Raw genomic sequence first — 16,128 nt, forward strand, 5'->3', positions numbered from 1 at the left:
ACAGAAGGCGATGAAGAGACAAAGAAACAGAAAAAAAAAGTTTTGCACATTCTCCGCATTGTTCTATAAGTAGTTGCAGTTTCAGTGTTTTACTGCTTTTGTACAGGAATTTCTAATTCACAAATTCACACCCTCCACCCCCACCTCCTCCTCATCTTTCACTCTCAGAATGTAAACCTCACAGTCTGGTGTTGAAAATCAATACGACAGCTTGTTTCTCTGTAACAAAACAACTCTCACAGTAATCGGGTCACATGTGCACAACTACGGATCTGTGCACTTGTGTCCTCTGACAAAGGCCTCAGGCAATTAAAGTAATGTTTGGGTGTCCGTGAGCGAAATTGTTGGGTCCCCCGGAAGGCGTATTGTTAGCCAGAAAGGTTGGGAAAAACCTTCTTAGTAGATGTCTCTTTGCTTTCACATGGTCTCTCCACACTTGGAAGATGTTCAGCTGTCATGTTTAGATGCTCACGGCCTGAAGATTGCCTGTGCATGTTTGTGTGTGTATGTTTGTGTGTGTGTGTGAGAGAGACCAGTCATTAGATCAAATATGAACCTGGTCTGAGTGACTGAGTGATGAGCTTTGAGTTTTTATTCTGGGCCAAGGCAGGTCTTGACCAGGCTTAGATTTCACACTCACACACAATTCAGGCAATTTCCCCTGAGAAGGGGAAGAAGAGATAAAATGAGACATGATGAAAGTGTTTAGATAGACTGAGGTGTGGCCTTGTGTTTGTTTGGGGAAGACTGGAATGTATTTACATAATTTCTCTGCATCTTTGTCTTTGACACATGTCACGTACAGATACACAGCCATGCATACAGTATAGTCTGTACATGCTGGCTGTGTCAGCAGCCAGGAAACTATACCTAATACATTATTGATGTGTCCAGTCAATGATTACAAGTGATAAGAGGTATTGACAGGTGTTGGGAGAAAAGAAAACGTGTTGATCTGTAGGTTTATGTGGTTGTGTTTTCCCAGTGGGCTGCAAAATGGCTTTAAAGTAGGTCTATGTATTGACCTAGTAATGCTTTAGCTGACTAGACAACAATAAGACATGTTTTGCTATAATGACAAAAAAGCAGCAAGTACAAAAAACAAACAAAATTTTAAAAAAATTCACATGTTTGAGACAAAATCTAAATTGGACATAAAAAAGGATTAGTTACTTCGGATATTTACAAAGACAGAACATTTCAAGAAGTTGGATTTAATGATGTTTGCTACCTGCAATTTAATGCTAACTGCTAATACCAAAAATGCATATCATTTTTTGTGCTTGAAATAAACAGATTCTGGCTGTGTTTAGAAAATAGTGCAACTTGTTCGTTTTAAGTTGCCTGTAAAACGAACCAACACTATGAGCACTGTTTGGATATTGTGCTTATATGCTATATAAATCTGGCCCCTAAGATGTTAACTGGTAAGTTTTAGCATTTAGCTGTTTGCTAGGCTAGGCTAATTCCATACACTAGAATAATAAAAGTGTCTTAAACCTGCTGCCTTTTTCAAGGTCACCAGGTTATGGAAGTTTGCTTCAACCTTTAAAACTATTATTCAAGGGTCATTATCTCACAATTTCAAACTACATATCTCAAAAGTTTGACTTAATAATGCTAACTTTTAAGAAAAAAACTCAAAATTTGGATAATGACATGAACTTTAACTTATCTGTGGCAGAATCAAGTTTTAGACTAGGGAGCTTTTACAGGACAGTTTGGCTGTCAAATTCCACAAATTTCAGGTATATATTCCACAAAATATTATCAACGTTTTTTATTCAGACAGTTCCTTTGGTCGAAAGCAGTTGAGAAAGAAAATTAATACAAAGTGACCTGTATTTTATCCAGACAAAGTAACTTATTTATAGACAGACACGGTGATTCAGAATTTCAGCTGAGTTAATTTAAAGTTTTAATCTTCCAATCATCTGCACTGTGTTGTGGAGATGAATGGTCTTTTTTGTAATTTGGGTGAATTGACCCTTTATAACTGTCAAAGGTACTCAGTTATACTCTCTGTGAAATACATAAAACGGTACTAAAAGAAGTGAATCACAGAGAATATCACATAATTCATAATTGCTTGTATTTGAAACAGGCAATTTTGCTAAATTCCTTGTTGATAGGAAGCTTTTATCTTCGCGCAGAGATATGAGAGTGTGGGGGAAAATAACGTGTGTGTGTGTGTGTGCGTGGATGTGTGCCTCTTTGTTGGATTCTGAAATCATATATTATTATACTATTATGTCCCATTTCTCTGTGCCACTCCAAAGCCCATGAACTGAGCAAAGCAGTCTAAATGGTCTTTAGTTCCTCTAAATACACCATGGGCTGGAGGCTCCGTCTGACCTTTCGCTGCGCAGCACCTCTCCACCACTGTTTCTGTCTCATCCCTCTCATTTAATCTATCTCTCTCTCACCCCGGCTCCACTGTGCAGCGCCTCTCTCTGCTTCATTATACCATGCGCGCTACTTTCTTTGTGGCTGTTTTCTCACTCGCATACCGCTTTGTGCAAGTGCAAGCAGACACACGCAGATATGTGTGCTATGACACGAGCACAGTGCACATATATATACACGCATTATTACAGCATGACACGCCTCCCTGCTGTCACACAGTGTGCTGAGCTGAGGGGAATGGCTGGGTTTCAGTTAGAGCTGATGAGCAGCATGAGCACAAGAAGAAGAGAAGGGAAGGAAAAGAGGAGGCTGGACCAATTTTACAGTCCCTTTGTTATACCTACTAGCAGTATGGATACACAGAGGCCTTGTAAACAGACACGTTCAGCCCTTTTCAATTGAGCGATTAGCCTCATTTGCATTCAAGAGAGCAAACTTTACAGTAGCGGTAAATAGTTTTTCCAGGTCACTGCCCCTACCTTATAAAAATTGGAGTGAATATGAAAGTGCGCTGCTTAAGAGGGATGCTTCTTGTTTAAATTGTGTCACATCAGCGACTCACACAGCTGATCTTGGATCTGTGGATTGAAAGCATACATTCAAACCTTTTCACAAAGGAAGGATAACCTGTGAAGCACACACAATATGAGAGAGAGAGAAGAAAGAGCAAAGCAGAAGTCTCTGCAGATGGATACTGATTAAATATTGATGGTCAGCAGTGTTGAAGGCTTGATTAGGACCTGAGTGAGCCAAGAATGAACAGTGCCGCTCATCTATAAATGCACTAACAAGTACCACGACCATATATCTGTGGTATTAGCAATTTGGCGATACATTGGTATCAGCCAGTATCAGCATTTATAACAGCTGATAAATGAAAATTAAAAACATAAAGAAGAGACACCCTTCAACCATGTTATGAGCATTGATGTTGCATACTTTGCCTGCAAGAGGGCATGCTGCAACTTCTCTGCAAGTCTGGAAGAGTTTGGCACCGCATAAAAGAGCAATCCATGAAATGTTGTGCCATATTTTCTTAACAGGAACTCCTAAACAACTGCACATTACAAATGTCGGGGAAATCTGCAGGAACGTGTCTAGAAGAAACAAAGATATGATAAAAATGTATCAGACTTTGAAATAATTAAATATCAGTATGAGCCTTAAAAGTCCTATATCGCTCAGGCTCTACTAACAAGTGATAAACACACACAGGTGCAGAACCGTGCTGTGCAATCTAAACAGGTTTTCATTGTGCCTCCCATAGGTCAGCCTGCCACAGCGTCTTCTCACTTTTCACTCTCACCTTCCTGCATCCCCCCTCTACTTCCTCTTGTTATGCAGAGACCACACACTGGAAACAGCACGTTGAATTCAGAGTAAACCAGACATGCACACGTCTTCAATCAACAACAAATGTACTTAAAATAATGCATCAAAAGGCAAACAGATTATTATTGTACTATTCCTGCACTTAACAGCACAATAATCTCCTTCTAGCCACCGACTGAACTGAAGTGAGCCTTAAAAAATATATATAACATGTAACCAGCATTTTCGTCTGACTACTCACTATATTGTCTGAAGCCAATTTCAACTGTAAATACAGTCTTTCTTACGGCTTCATTGAATGACTTTGTGTCCCCTTGAACTGGAACAGCTGCAGCGCAACCACAGTAATCTTGGAGTTAAAATTATAGGTTCACCAGTGCTTCTGATTCCATTGCTGGTGTACTCCAACACAACAAAAGATGCCGTTGTGGAACACATTTTGAAAGTGTCTTTGTGGAAAACTTACAATGCGACATAATGTTATGTTATACATTCAAGAGAGAAACATGCCGCACCATGTCTGGAAAACATCAGTCGTTCTTTAAGGAGGCAGGGATCAACAAATGCCACAAAAATGTCCTGTATGTGTCTGTTAACATTTTCTCTTTTTTTTTTTTTTATCTTCCTTGTGTTGTCACAGTTACTTTGCTGGACTCAATGTCAGCTTTGGCCGACCTGGGCTGGGAGGCTTATCCTAATGAGGGGGTGAGTACCTGCAGTGTGCAACACACACACACATAGATATATATGATCTGGCACAAAATAAGATGTTATGTTGGCTTGCATTATTTCAGGGGAAGAGGTAAGGACTCAAAGCTAGCAGGAGGACTGGAGTGTGTGTTTTAGAGAGCACTGGGTTCATAAGCAGTCCTTGCTAAATCGGGAGTTTTCAGTGGGAATTTACAAATTATTTCTGCTACGCTGAAATTGCTGTGGTGCTGGAGCCTGCATTTATTACAGGCTGCAATTTTTGGGATGGAGTGAAGGGACACGATGGGGGGAGTAAATATTCCTACATAAGAGGAGATGGCATATGCATCCTAGTGTTTCTGCATTGTGTACATGTGCTTGCAGGGTGGGTGTGTTGCATAACTAGACTTTCTTGGTCATGGGGGACCACGGGAGTTTGGAGTGCAGCTATCATGAATCAGAGCAGTGAGAAGAGGAAGAGCATATAGAGGAAGAATGAAGAAGTGCATTCAATAGAGCGGATTCTGTATGTCACTGTAGTGCAGGGGCTGTTGAATGGCACTGAATTAATTCTATTTCCTCTTGAGTCACACTTCTCTCTCGCTCGTCTTCCCTCTCCACTATTCAGCATCAGTGTGTTAAATTGCAGGATGCCACACGCGGTTTCATGGTTGTGTGAAGTGGAGAGGCAGCTGATGTGTGCAGAGCCAGGCAAAGTTGTTTTCTCAGGCAATCAAGGGTATCGAGTTCGCTTAATTGAAATGCTCTTATTGTGCGGTCATATTGTAGATGTTTGTGAATGTTTTTATTTTTTCTGCAGTCCCTGCAGAAAGAGCAGAATGTGTTCCATCTGTGGCTAAACTAAGCAGGTCAATCTAATTTAAGTTACTTTTATTGAATATGTAGTTCAGGTTGGGGTGAACACGTGTTGTTAGTTTACCCTCAAAGAAATGTGTTGGCTGGAAAGTGAAGCGTACCCCATCCTGAATATCTTTTTTTCATGGACTGTCAGATGGGGAGACGCTGGTCTCCACACAATACCTCTGTGAAATAAATACTATAAATATAGCCTCCTTTTATCCACCCGAGACTTTGCAAAAATAAAAGTGTTTAGAGTCTTTACTTTTTATCTGCTTCTTTAATCAGATCACGGAAATTAGTTTGTAAAATCTTTTGCTTTCATTGCCCATCTCATGCTGTCGTTTGATACACAGAGCCGACGTTATCTCCCACCTGGATCGCTCTTTTTCATCTGGTAATTTAAGAAAAGTTTCTACAGTGAGCTATGATGTTGCCACAAAAATAAAAATCTATTCTTTATTGACGTTTGAGGGTAATCAGGTACAGAGCAAATAAAAGGGAGTGCAACTGAAGGACTCCTCAAAAATTAAAAAACTTGAGACTTGCAAAGCGTAACCACTATAAATCACCCGAAATTCAACAGTTTAGTTGTGGCAAACTTTTATAATTGATAAAAGTAATTTTATTTGAAGCCTCTGCCTCACATTACTTTTCATCCCACTTTGTACTTATCCGCTTAAGCACTAAGCAAATGAGCTTGAAGCATAACTCATATCAGCTCTTTATGATTTTGTTTTTTGTTACTTCTTTTAATCGGTTTTCTGTTTTTTCTTAATTTGTTTGGTTGAGAAAAACTTTTAAGGCAGGCCATGGGCAAAATTACTACTTTAAACCTTTTAGTCCAAAGTTTTACAGTTGCTGAATCTTTACTTTTCTATTTCATTGTGATGGTCCTTGGAGTAAAAAATGCATTTACCTTGCCACCTATCCTCAGGGAAACCAATACGCCAGCACTGTTTAAGTCTTCACAGTAGCTCCTGGCACAGTTTGGCCTTCTACTGGAAGTTTATTCTTTTTTTTTTTTTTTTTTTTTGGCCTGTCCCGTTTGGCTCTTTTGCCATCAGAATTGTTGTCTAAAGGCAAAGAAAGATGCCCAACGGATTTACTTTACCAAACTGACCATCCCAGCCTTGCCGTAATGGTCCATTTGATTCACCTTTTATTGTTTATTTTATTTTCACTTACTGAATACGGGACAGACTTGACTGGGGGAAAGAAGGGGAGAAAGAAAGAGGGAAAGAGAAACAGCTGAGAAGAGGGACGGGGGAGAAGGGCAAAAGACAAAAACCAACAGAACGGGCAGAGAAAAAAAAAATGCATATATCAATCACCTGGATCACCTGCTGAGAAAGAAAAAAGAAAGCAAGCAGAAGAGAACAAGAGTAATAGAATAAACAACATCACAATGATATATGGGAATATGACAGTAAATACTAAATGTTAAACATTATTGTGCAGCACATAAGATCAACAGAACACAGTGTGCTTTGAGGTAGGAGCCAAAAAGGGTGTAGTTTGTGGGTGTGATCACCCGTGTGTACACCTGTGAGCATGGACGCGCTTGTTTTTTGTTTTTTAAAAGGTTCCTTCATGTAATAATCTGCTAGAGGGTGTGGGGGGGCCACAGCCCCGTCCTCCAGGGCGTGAAGCAGGTGTGGAGGAGATCAAAACTCCAGACATCCAGAGGCCCCCAGAACACAAGAGACCAAGGAAGACCAACAGAGGGGCAGCTGCGTCACTGTCCCGGAAAGAGCTGAGGAGAGTCCCAGATGAGGGCTCACTCAGCAGCCGCGGAGCAGAAGCCAGGGGGAGTTGCAGTGACGCGCCCGTGAGCTCCGCCGGCAGCCAGCTGCGCCTGAGTGACCGAGCCCCAGGCCGAGAGGCCGGGGGCACTCCACCTCCGAAGTGGCCCGAGCGAGCCCCAGGCTCCAGGCCCCGATAAGCGGCCGCCAAGGAGTGAGCCGGTGTGTACCTGGACGCCCATCCCCGGACACAAAGAACCACCAACGCACCGATGTCTGAGGGGGTCCGCCACTGGCAGGGGAAGTGGTGGTAGGGGGAGATAGGCCTCCAAACCTTGGAGGGCCTGAGATGTCCCCAGAGAGGTGGCGCCTGACACCCAACCTGACATATAGAAGTTTATTCTTACAAGATCCAATAAAGCTAAAAATTTCTTGCCACAAGAGCTTACTGCTTGCAATTTCTGCACAATTCAAGTCATGGACTGTATCTCTATTTGTAAAACTGCAAACTATCTATTTAATTTTCAGCTGGTGGCATTCAACATAAAAAAAAAACAGTATAGAGACCAACAAGGGCTGCCAATCGTGCTGGCAAAAGTGCTGTTTGTTTATGATGATTCTGCATATGTCTAAAAATGAATGTCGTAAAGATTTACTAACTTGTGTAGAAGAGAAGTAATAGAGCGATAAGAGACTCAGAGAGGAGAGAAAATGTGTTAGGGTGGTGAGAATGCCTTGTGTTTTATATCAGGGGGATTATCTAGTTGACCTTTAAGCTTTAAACCTGAGGATTATTCTCAGTGAGAGGCAATTCCCACCAATATCAGGCCAATGTCTACCTGAATTAGTCCAAAATCACACTTGACCCTCACGGGTCACGCTTAATCCGAGCCGTGCAGGGCCGGATGTGGCTGAGACTGAGTGGAGCGACCCATTTATGTCACCACAAAGCAGTGAGGGACACAAAACAGATATGTCTTAATGATGTTTGAAAATGGGAGGCCCAACTGCCTCTCGGCTTCCCCAGAGGCTCCCCAGCCCTCACTGGTCCCCTGACATAAATTCTCAACTTTTTATCCCCTACCCTGTCATTTGTCTTTCTTTTTTTTTTCTCCCCCTCGCTAAGCCAGAGCTTGTTCCAGAGTTTGGCGGCCAATTATGTCCTCATAGGTGTACCCATCAGATGATTGCAGAAGGAGGGATGTTATGTTAAGCCGGTGAATGCTTGAATCTAAACGCTGAGCCGACGTCTCTGCTTCACTTCAAAGCAATCAAGCTGGCTCTGCGCTGATTGGCCGAGGTGATTAAGAGTTCAGGGAGGAGGGTTTCAATTTGAGCCAACAAAGCCCTGGCAATAGTTATAAGTTGTGTGTGCATGTGTGTTTGTGTTTGTGCACTTGCGTCTTAAACAAGAAAGCTGAAGCCCTTGAGCCTATCCCAACGTTTCCTCAGTTGTATTTTTAGGAGACTTTCTCTCAGTTGTGTGACGTATCTGTATCATTAGCAAATTAGCAAAGCCCGGTTGTTCTCAACTTCCTAAGCACACCTGCGTCTCACACCCGGCAGAAGTGACAACGAGCAGACTTTGCGAGCAGGGAAATAAGTTGCTCAACAGGAAGTGGCAGCAATCCAGCCACTCCAATCTCTGCCTACAAAGAAATAAACAAAGACATTATAAAGCCCTTTTTATCCCTCAATGACTATTCCCATAAATGCTTTAATCACCCCTCCCCGGGGACTCAGCTTTGTGTATTTGTGTGGGTGGGTATGTGTGACCGTCCTGTGATGTCCGACTGGTCTCCGCTCTGCACAGATGGATCTATTTAGCTGCCAGTCGTGCCTGTTATTTACCAACATTCATTCCTCTCTCTCTCTCTTTCTCTCACTGTGTTTCTTCATTTTTTTTCCTCCCTCGGTCTTACGTTTTTGTTCTTTCAGTTGAATCGAGTGCAGCTGATCACAGCGAGTCTCAGCCGCTGCGTTTGTAAAATCGTCGAGCTGTAATACGTCCTTTATGCTGTGTATAATCTCCAACTCTTAACTGCCTGTCAGGGACATTTGTGTCAGCTGACTGTAGCATCTTAAATAATCCTCTGCTTCTTCTTTTTCTTCTTATTCTCTTGTTTTCTTCTTCTTCTTCGAATTTCTCTGTCTGTTGAAGTACTGTTAAGGTCAGGATCAAGAGAGAGCTGGTTTTGTTCAAGCTCCAATTCATACACAGTAGAAGAGGCTGTGGAGATTAAAAGCATCTGAGCGCACAGGAGAGCTGGCGAGTGAGCGCAAATGTGTGTGAGAATGTGTGTTTTTATGTGGCTCTGTTTTAGTGCTCAGGACTTCGAGGTGAAATGCGTCAGGCTTTTGCCGGGTTGTTGGGCTGTCACATCAGATTAACCTCAAGAATTCAACCTCAGCTTGGACTTCGCTTGTCTGAAAGTTTCTCTCTGCATTTTTGCTGCTTACTCGGCTCTTTCCTTGCCCGTCTCTTCTTTATTTCTCTGGACTTTTGGGACATGTCAGAGATAATTGGTGTTTACCTTGGTGGGTCGTGGTCTGGGTCCACTGTTGTTTGATTTTGCACAGGTTAGCGTATTTGTGTATACTGTAGTACGGTGGGTAACGAGAACATGTAAGTAACTCTGTGCTCGTCACTCTGGAGCTTAAAGGCTTCAGCCTTAAGATGATGACAGGAGCTCAGAACAAAGATGGTGGTCTCTTCAGTCCTAGCCACAAACTAGAGCCTATCCTGTGTGTGTGTGTGTGTGTGTGTGTGTGTGTGTGTGTGTGTGTGTGTGTGTGTCAAAGAAAATTGAGTTAGCGTCCTCTTGAATGGATCAGATATCTTGAGACACTGAATGAAACCACATTGGTTTATTTTCCTTTTCTTTAAGGAATAAAAATGTTCTTTTTCTTTGTGTGTCTGTCTGAGAGTGGTATACGCATGTGGGTGCTTGTCTATGTGTGAGTAGATAGAAATGTTTTCCTGCTCATGCGAGAAGTGTTCTCAATTACAGCCGTAGTCAGAAGTGGAAACAGATGGTAGTGGATGATGGGAGACAAAGTAGCTCTGTCCTACCTACTCCTTCTTTCTCTCCTTCTCTGTCTTTCTCTCTCTCTCTCTCTGCACGTCTCACACACACGTCTACCTCTTAAGCGTTAAATCGCCCGTTCACTTCAGGAAAAACATACCCACTTTGCGAACACGTGCAGCATAGACAAAGACAGTCCTTCAGTGATCTTGACACACATCATCACTCATAGTCACCCATACATGAAAACAGAACTTGCAGAGCAGTGTTGCTTTGCACTAAACCACAGTTCATTGAACTTAGACCCAGTTTCCCTGTAACCAGTATTTAAAACTGAGATCCTCTTTGTCCATGCGCTAACGATGAAAGGGAGTGGTGCTGTTGTCAGCCTGGGCCCAGTGCCGCTGAGCGTCACCCTGACTCAGTTTCACGTTCCCTTGCTCTTTGATTTGAAATTTATGTTTTAGTTAAAGAGATTTCCCCTTTAACACAAATACTTCTCAGCAGCCCTCATCACTTCTCTTTTCCTTCCTCCATCCCCTCATCACTCATCCACTTACTCCCCCTTTCACTCTCTCTTCCTTTTTTCTTCCCTCCCTCTTCTTTGCAGCTTCATGCAATCTTTCTCCTTTTACCCTAATTCTTTCTTTGCCCCCAAGCTAAATAATGGAATTATTTTAATATGCAATGTCCCAAATATGCTTGAAAAAGCTAAACTAGCAAATGAAAACATCATTATAAATCATCTCTATTTACCTCCTGTTTCTTATTCTCAGTGGGAGGAGATCAGTGTCATGGATGAGAGGAATACCCCGATGAGGACCTACCAGGTGTGTAACGTCATGGAAGCCAACCAAAACAACTGGCTGAGAACGCGCCACATCAGCCGGGAAGAAGCGCAGCGCGTCCACATTGAGATCAAATTCACCCTAAGAGACTGTAACAGTCTACCCGGGGTCCCTGGTACCTGCAAAGAGGTTTGCATCACACAAGCATAATGCACAAGCAAGCTTCATAAACACATGATCAGCATGTGGGCTTTTCGGTTAGATAACAAATGCCGATGCAGCTGGTGTGTGTGTTTGTGTTTAAGGCCTCCTGTTGCATTTATTCCGCTCGTTTGCCCACTCGTCCTGAGCAAAACATTGAGTGTTGATAGGCTCCGTGGCTTCTGCTGTGTAGCTGTCTGCTCTTTGAAATATTTTTGGTGTGAAGTAAGAAGAAAAAAGAATACATTTCCTTAGTGTTTTTTTTTTTTTTTTTTAGATCAATAGCACACGGGTAAGTTATATTTCAAGTTGAGTGGTTTTTTGTTTGCAGTTGTTTGCACTCCCGCAGAATATTCTCTGACTATCCACTGTGCTCGGCAGCTTTTGCAGCATCTTCTTTAACTCCTCAAATGTGTGACTTAGTAGATACATCTTAATTAGACCACTAAGTAGATCATTTACAAATTAGACACATTAAATGCAGTTTATTTATTGCTGTGCTGTGAATTGTATGAATGGAAGCACATTTAAGGCATATTTAAGACCATCGCCTCACCATTCTGTGTGTTTCCTGTTCTTATATGAAGGTTGTTAACATGTGTATTATCAACAGGTCTGTCAAAAGGAGGTGTGTGTAATCTAGTTACTGTAATGTAGTTAAAAAATACAAAATAACTTATTTTTCATCCGTTTCCAGTCAGAATACTAAACACAAACAGGGAAACACAGAAAAATAACACGAAGCAATAGCTGGAGAATAAATCAAAGTTTATTCTACAGGCTTTTTTCGTTCTTTTTATTAATCTTTTTCCCGCCCTCCATTCTCTTATAACACTGCTCTGTTCTGTATACATTTCAATTCGTCTGTCCCTTATATGCCTTTCAGTCTTACTACATCTCCAGAATAAATAATGGGCTTAATGTGACAGTTTAGAGCTGCGCTCTCATGAAGCTGCAGACAGCGTTGCTGACTTTCAATCCAGACAGATGCACTGAGATACGGAGACAAGCTGCTGAAGAGCTGCAGAACAGTGGATGGCTTGTTAAAATTTCACATTGGATGGACCCGCTCATACTTTTTATCTGTCTCGGTTAACTGTGCGTCGTTCTGATGGATGCTGTTTGTTTTTGCAGACATTCAACATGTACTACTATGAGTCCAACAATGCAAACCTGTGGTTTATCAAGGAAAGTCAGTACATCAAAATTGACACTATTGCTGCAGATGAGAGCTTTACACAGGTATGGATACTCGCACAGAGAGAGCATAAGAACACTTTCAATTGCTTTCAGTTTGCTAAAGATTGCATTATCCCATTCACCAAACTCACATGTAAAATATATCTTTTGTTCACAGGTGGACGTTGGCGACCGTGTCATGAAGCTAAACACGGAAGTGCGGACCATCAACAACTTGAGTAAAAAGGGTTTCTACTTGGCCTTCCAGGACCTGGGCGCCTGCATTGCTCTGGTCTCCGTGAGGGTCTTCTACAAGAAATGTCCACTCACTGTGCTAAATTTGGCCCAGTTTCCTGACACAATAACGGGTGGAGAAACGGCACTGGTTGAGGTGCACGGTGTGTGTGTGAACGCCTCTGAGGAGTTTGAGCCTCCCAAGATGTACTGCAGTGCAGACGGCGGATGGCTGGTTCCCATCGGGAGGTGTGTGTGCAAACCAGGCTTCGAAGAGAACAAGGACATGTGCCAACGTGAGTGGGGCTGGGGTCCTCAGGCATGTAGGGGACAGAATGTAAGCGTGCAAGTGTTTGTGCATTTGTGTGGGAGAGACAGACAGAGACAGGACAAATGAGGAAAAAGTGAGGTGCTGACATGTTTTGGTGATTAATTCAATTCAGTTCAATTCAAGTAATTTTTATTTATATAGCAGCAAATCACGACAAAGTTTCCTTAGGGTGCTTTATATTGTAAAGTACAAGACCATACAATAATACAAAGAACACCCCGACACTCAGATGACCTCTATGTGCAAGCGCTTTGGCGACAGAGGGAATGAAAAAAAAACTCCCTTTTAGCAGAAAGACACTTCCAGCTGAACCAGCCTCATGGAGGGGCACCTCTGCCATTGGCTGTGAGTGGAGGAAGACAGGACAAAGACACACTGTGGAAGACAGACAGAGATTAATAATAACTAATGATTAAATGCAGAGAGATGTGTCTGTCTCCCGAATCCAAACTGGGAGCTGTTCCACAGAAGAGGAGCCTGAAAGCTGAAGGCTCTGCCTCCCGTTCTACTTTTAAATACTCTAGGAATAACAAGTAAGCCTGCAGTCTATGAGTGAAGTGCTCTGATGGGGGTGATACGGTACTATGAGGTCTTTAAGATAAGATGGGGCCTGATTATTCAAAACCTTGTAAACAATGAGAATTCTAAATTTAAAAGAGAGTCGATAAAGAAAAGCCAGTTTGGTAGAAATATGCTCTCTTTCTAGTCCCTGTCTGCACTCTCGCTGCACCATTTTGCTGCTACTTTCAGTCCCAACTTTTTTGAGACACGCTGCTGCCATCAAATTCAAAATAAGCTCATGTTTTTCCCAAAACACTGAAGTATCTCACTTTCAAAGGTTGTACTGTGAGTAGTTTTAAAAGATTTACAGTTTATTTTATTGTTTTGATTCACATTTTTCACAGTGTCCCCACTTTTTTGGAAGTGGTGTTGTGTATAAAAGTGTGTACATATCTATGTGGCTGCCTCTGCGTGCAGATACACTGTAGTGAATTTTGCAGTGACACAGAGGATGGAATGACAATGACTCTATGTATTTAGGTTAGGGACACACTCTGTGTGAATGTGGTTTTTTTTTTAACTGCGTGTGTGTGTGTGTCATCCCTCCCAGTACAGTGAAAACAGCTTTTGTAGAGGAAAGAGTAGAAGTTGCTTTAAGGCATCTCCTCTTTTGTGTGTGTGTGTGTCTGACAGAGCTGAACGTCTCATTTTCCCTTCTCAAGTAGAGGCGAGCAGTATGAGTGTGTGTGAGAAACTGCTTATTGATGTGTGTTGTGTTGCAGGAGGGGAGGAAAAGGTATGCCTTAGGAAGCAGATTATTGAGTTGTAAAACTCCCCAGATGGTGTGTGCAGCATGTGTGAGTTTGTGTGTACATACTGTGCATGCATGCGTTTGAGTGAGCAAGCTGTATTAAGCTCATGCTGTCACCTGTCCCTACGGGCTCACTTCCTCGCCGAAAAGAAAATGGAATCGTAGATATTCATCACTGCAGACTTGAAATCGGTGCGCATAATGCAATTTCAGTTGTTTGGGAGAAGCAGCAGCCAAGACGCCCAGAAAACTTGGCAGTTGGGCCTTAGAGACAAGTGAATAAGAACAAGCTGTACTCTGCAGTTTGCAGACTGGTAATGTGCGCAGATTGTGGCAGAACTCGAGCTGCATCTCAATCATGAAACGCAGACTGTTGAGCTACATGCCTGTCTTGTAAACGTACACACTGTAGTTATTTGACAGGTGAGCTAGCTGGCAGATGTTTACACTACGCAGGTCTTTGTCACAGTACTAAAAACTATTTAAAGTCAGTCTGACACAGCAGGGTGCTTGACCTCAGTGATCTCCATGACCTCGTCGGCCAGATTCTTGACTCTTCTCACTCCAGAGAGAATAAATAGAGTAATAAAGGAGCATTTAACAAGCTGGCTTAAACTCTAAAATCTAAACAGTCTAGCTTTTGTGTGCGCACGTATGTGTGTGTGCTGCAGTTGCGTGCAAAGGTAATGATGGAGTCTTATTGACAGTCTGAGGTCACATGTCAGGAATATATATACGGCCCATGTCTAATAGGTTAGGGTCACCAGAGCTGCAGGGAAAACAGGTGTCCACTGCGTTCAACATGGGAAGGAAAGCCAGGTTTCTGTATTCAGTTCATATGTAATAGTTATTCTGGGAACAAAAATAAACAAATAAATAAACATTTTCAATAGATTTTAATTCCTTTGTGGTGAATTGGATCTTCCCTCCCGCAGGGATGTCTGCGCCACCTACTCGGTATTAGGAAAAACATTTTTTGTAGGATCATGGGAAGGATTTGCATAGCAATGAAATTTCCTCATACAGCAGGAGAATTCGCTGTCCCACCAGTGTCAGCCAAACATATCAGCCAAACATAATAATGCCAAAAATTCACTCCCTGGAAACAGTCTTTCTTTTGTTTTAAATAACTTTGTGCCTGTGCTGCGTTTGCATGAACATGCTTCTATTTTCATACTATCACCTTACCTTGTCAGAATTCACTTAGCCAGCTAATGCAGCTGCATCCGTAATCAGCCTCATTTTAGCAAGCGGATTCACAAAAGACATGAGAGGACACACAACAAAAAAAAAGTACATCAACTCAGTACGTTGCACTTTAATGTGTTCCTGAGAGAACAACAGCCAGGCTTTTAAAGGGTCCTCTCAGCGCTCTGCATCAGCTCCAAACAAAAGGTTCCTGGCCTGAAACAGTCTGGAGGTCTGGAGGTCTTCCATAGGGAAAACACACTCTGCTAATGCATTTAAAACATCCGCTCACGTTTGCTGTCACACAAAGAGATGAAGAGGTGAGGTTCGGGGGGAGAGCTTCAGGAGGGCATTTTGTAATTGTCATTGTAGCACAAGTGAGCGAGCCATTTAATGGATGTCTTCAATTCTCTCCTTCCTTCTTGTTCCTTTTCTGTGCTTGTTTTTTTTTCTTTTCTACCATTTAGCACCTTTGACATTCACCGTTATCGTCCTGTGTTCTCTGTGAATCTTTTCCTTGTCTTTGGCTTCTCTTTCTCTCTCTCTGTCATTCTTTCCCTCTGCCTTCCTTTCTCTCTGTTTTTCTGTCTTTTCTTTCTCACGGTGCAAAGCGCTAATGGAATCATTACTAGCCCCTCTGTGTTAGACAACCACCAGGCACCTCCAATTACAGCTTTTTTTCACAATTTCTGTCTCTTTCCCCTCCCCTTATCGATTTTCTAACCTTTTTTGTGATGTCTCCTTCTATTATGGGACTGTTCTCCACCTCTCGTTTTCGACAAGCCACCCATTTTGCTCCCCACCCGCCTCCTCTGCCATTGTCTTCTTTTTTTTTTCC

General features: G+C 42.3%; 1 protein-coding gene across 2 annotated transcripts in view; it reads left to right on the plus strand.

The window, feature by feature from the left end:
• LOC146613600 (ephrin type-A receptor 3-like) overlaps positions 1–16,128 on the plus strand; it is a 76,333-nt gene that overhangs the window by 9,593 nt on the left and 50,612 nt on the right. For both annotated transcript variants that reach the window (XM_085378163.1, XM_085378164.1), the window contains exons 2-5: positions 4,379–4,443; positions 10,834–11,034; positions 12,181–12,288; positions 12,404–12,755. In XM_085378163.1, coding sequence (XP_085234289.1) covers positions 4,379–4,443; positions 10,834–11,034; positions 12,181–12,288; positions 12,404–12,755 — 726 coding nt within the window. The remainder of the gene's footprint in view (positions 1–4,378; positions 4,444–10,833; positions 11,035–12,180; positions 12,289–12,403; positions 12,756–16,128) is intronic.

The sequence above is a fragment of the Diplotaxodon limnothrissa genome, linkage group LG18, assembly GCF_057381915.1.
Source record: "Diplotaxodon limnothrissa isolate DT_005_m linkage group LG18, D_limnothrissa_male_GT1.1, whole genome shotgun sequence".
Classification (NCBI taxonomy): domain Eukaryota; kingdom Metazoa; phylum Chordata; class Actinopteri; order Cichliformes; family Cichlidae; genus Diplotaxodon; species Diplotaxodon limnothrissa.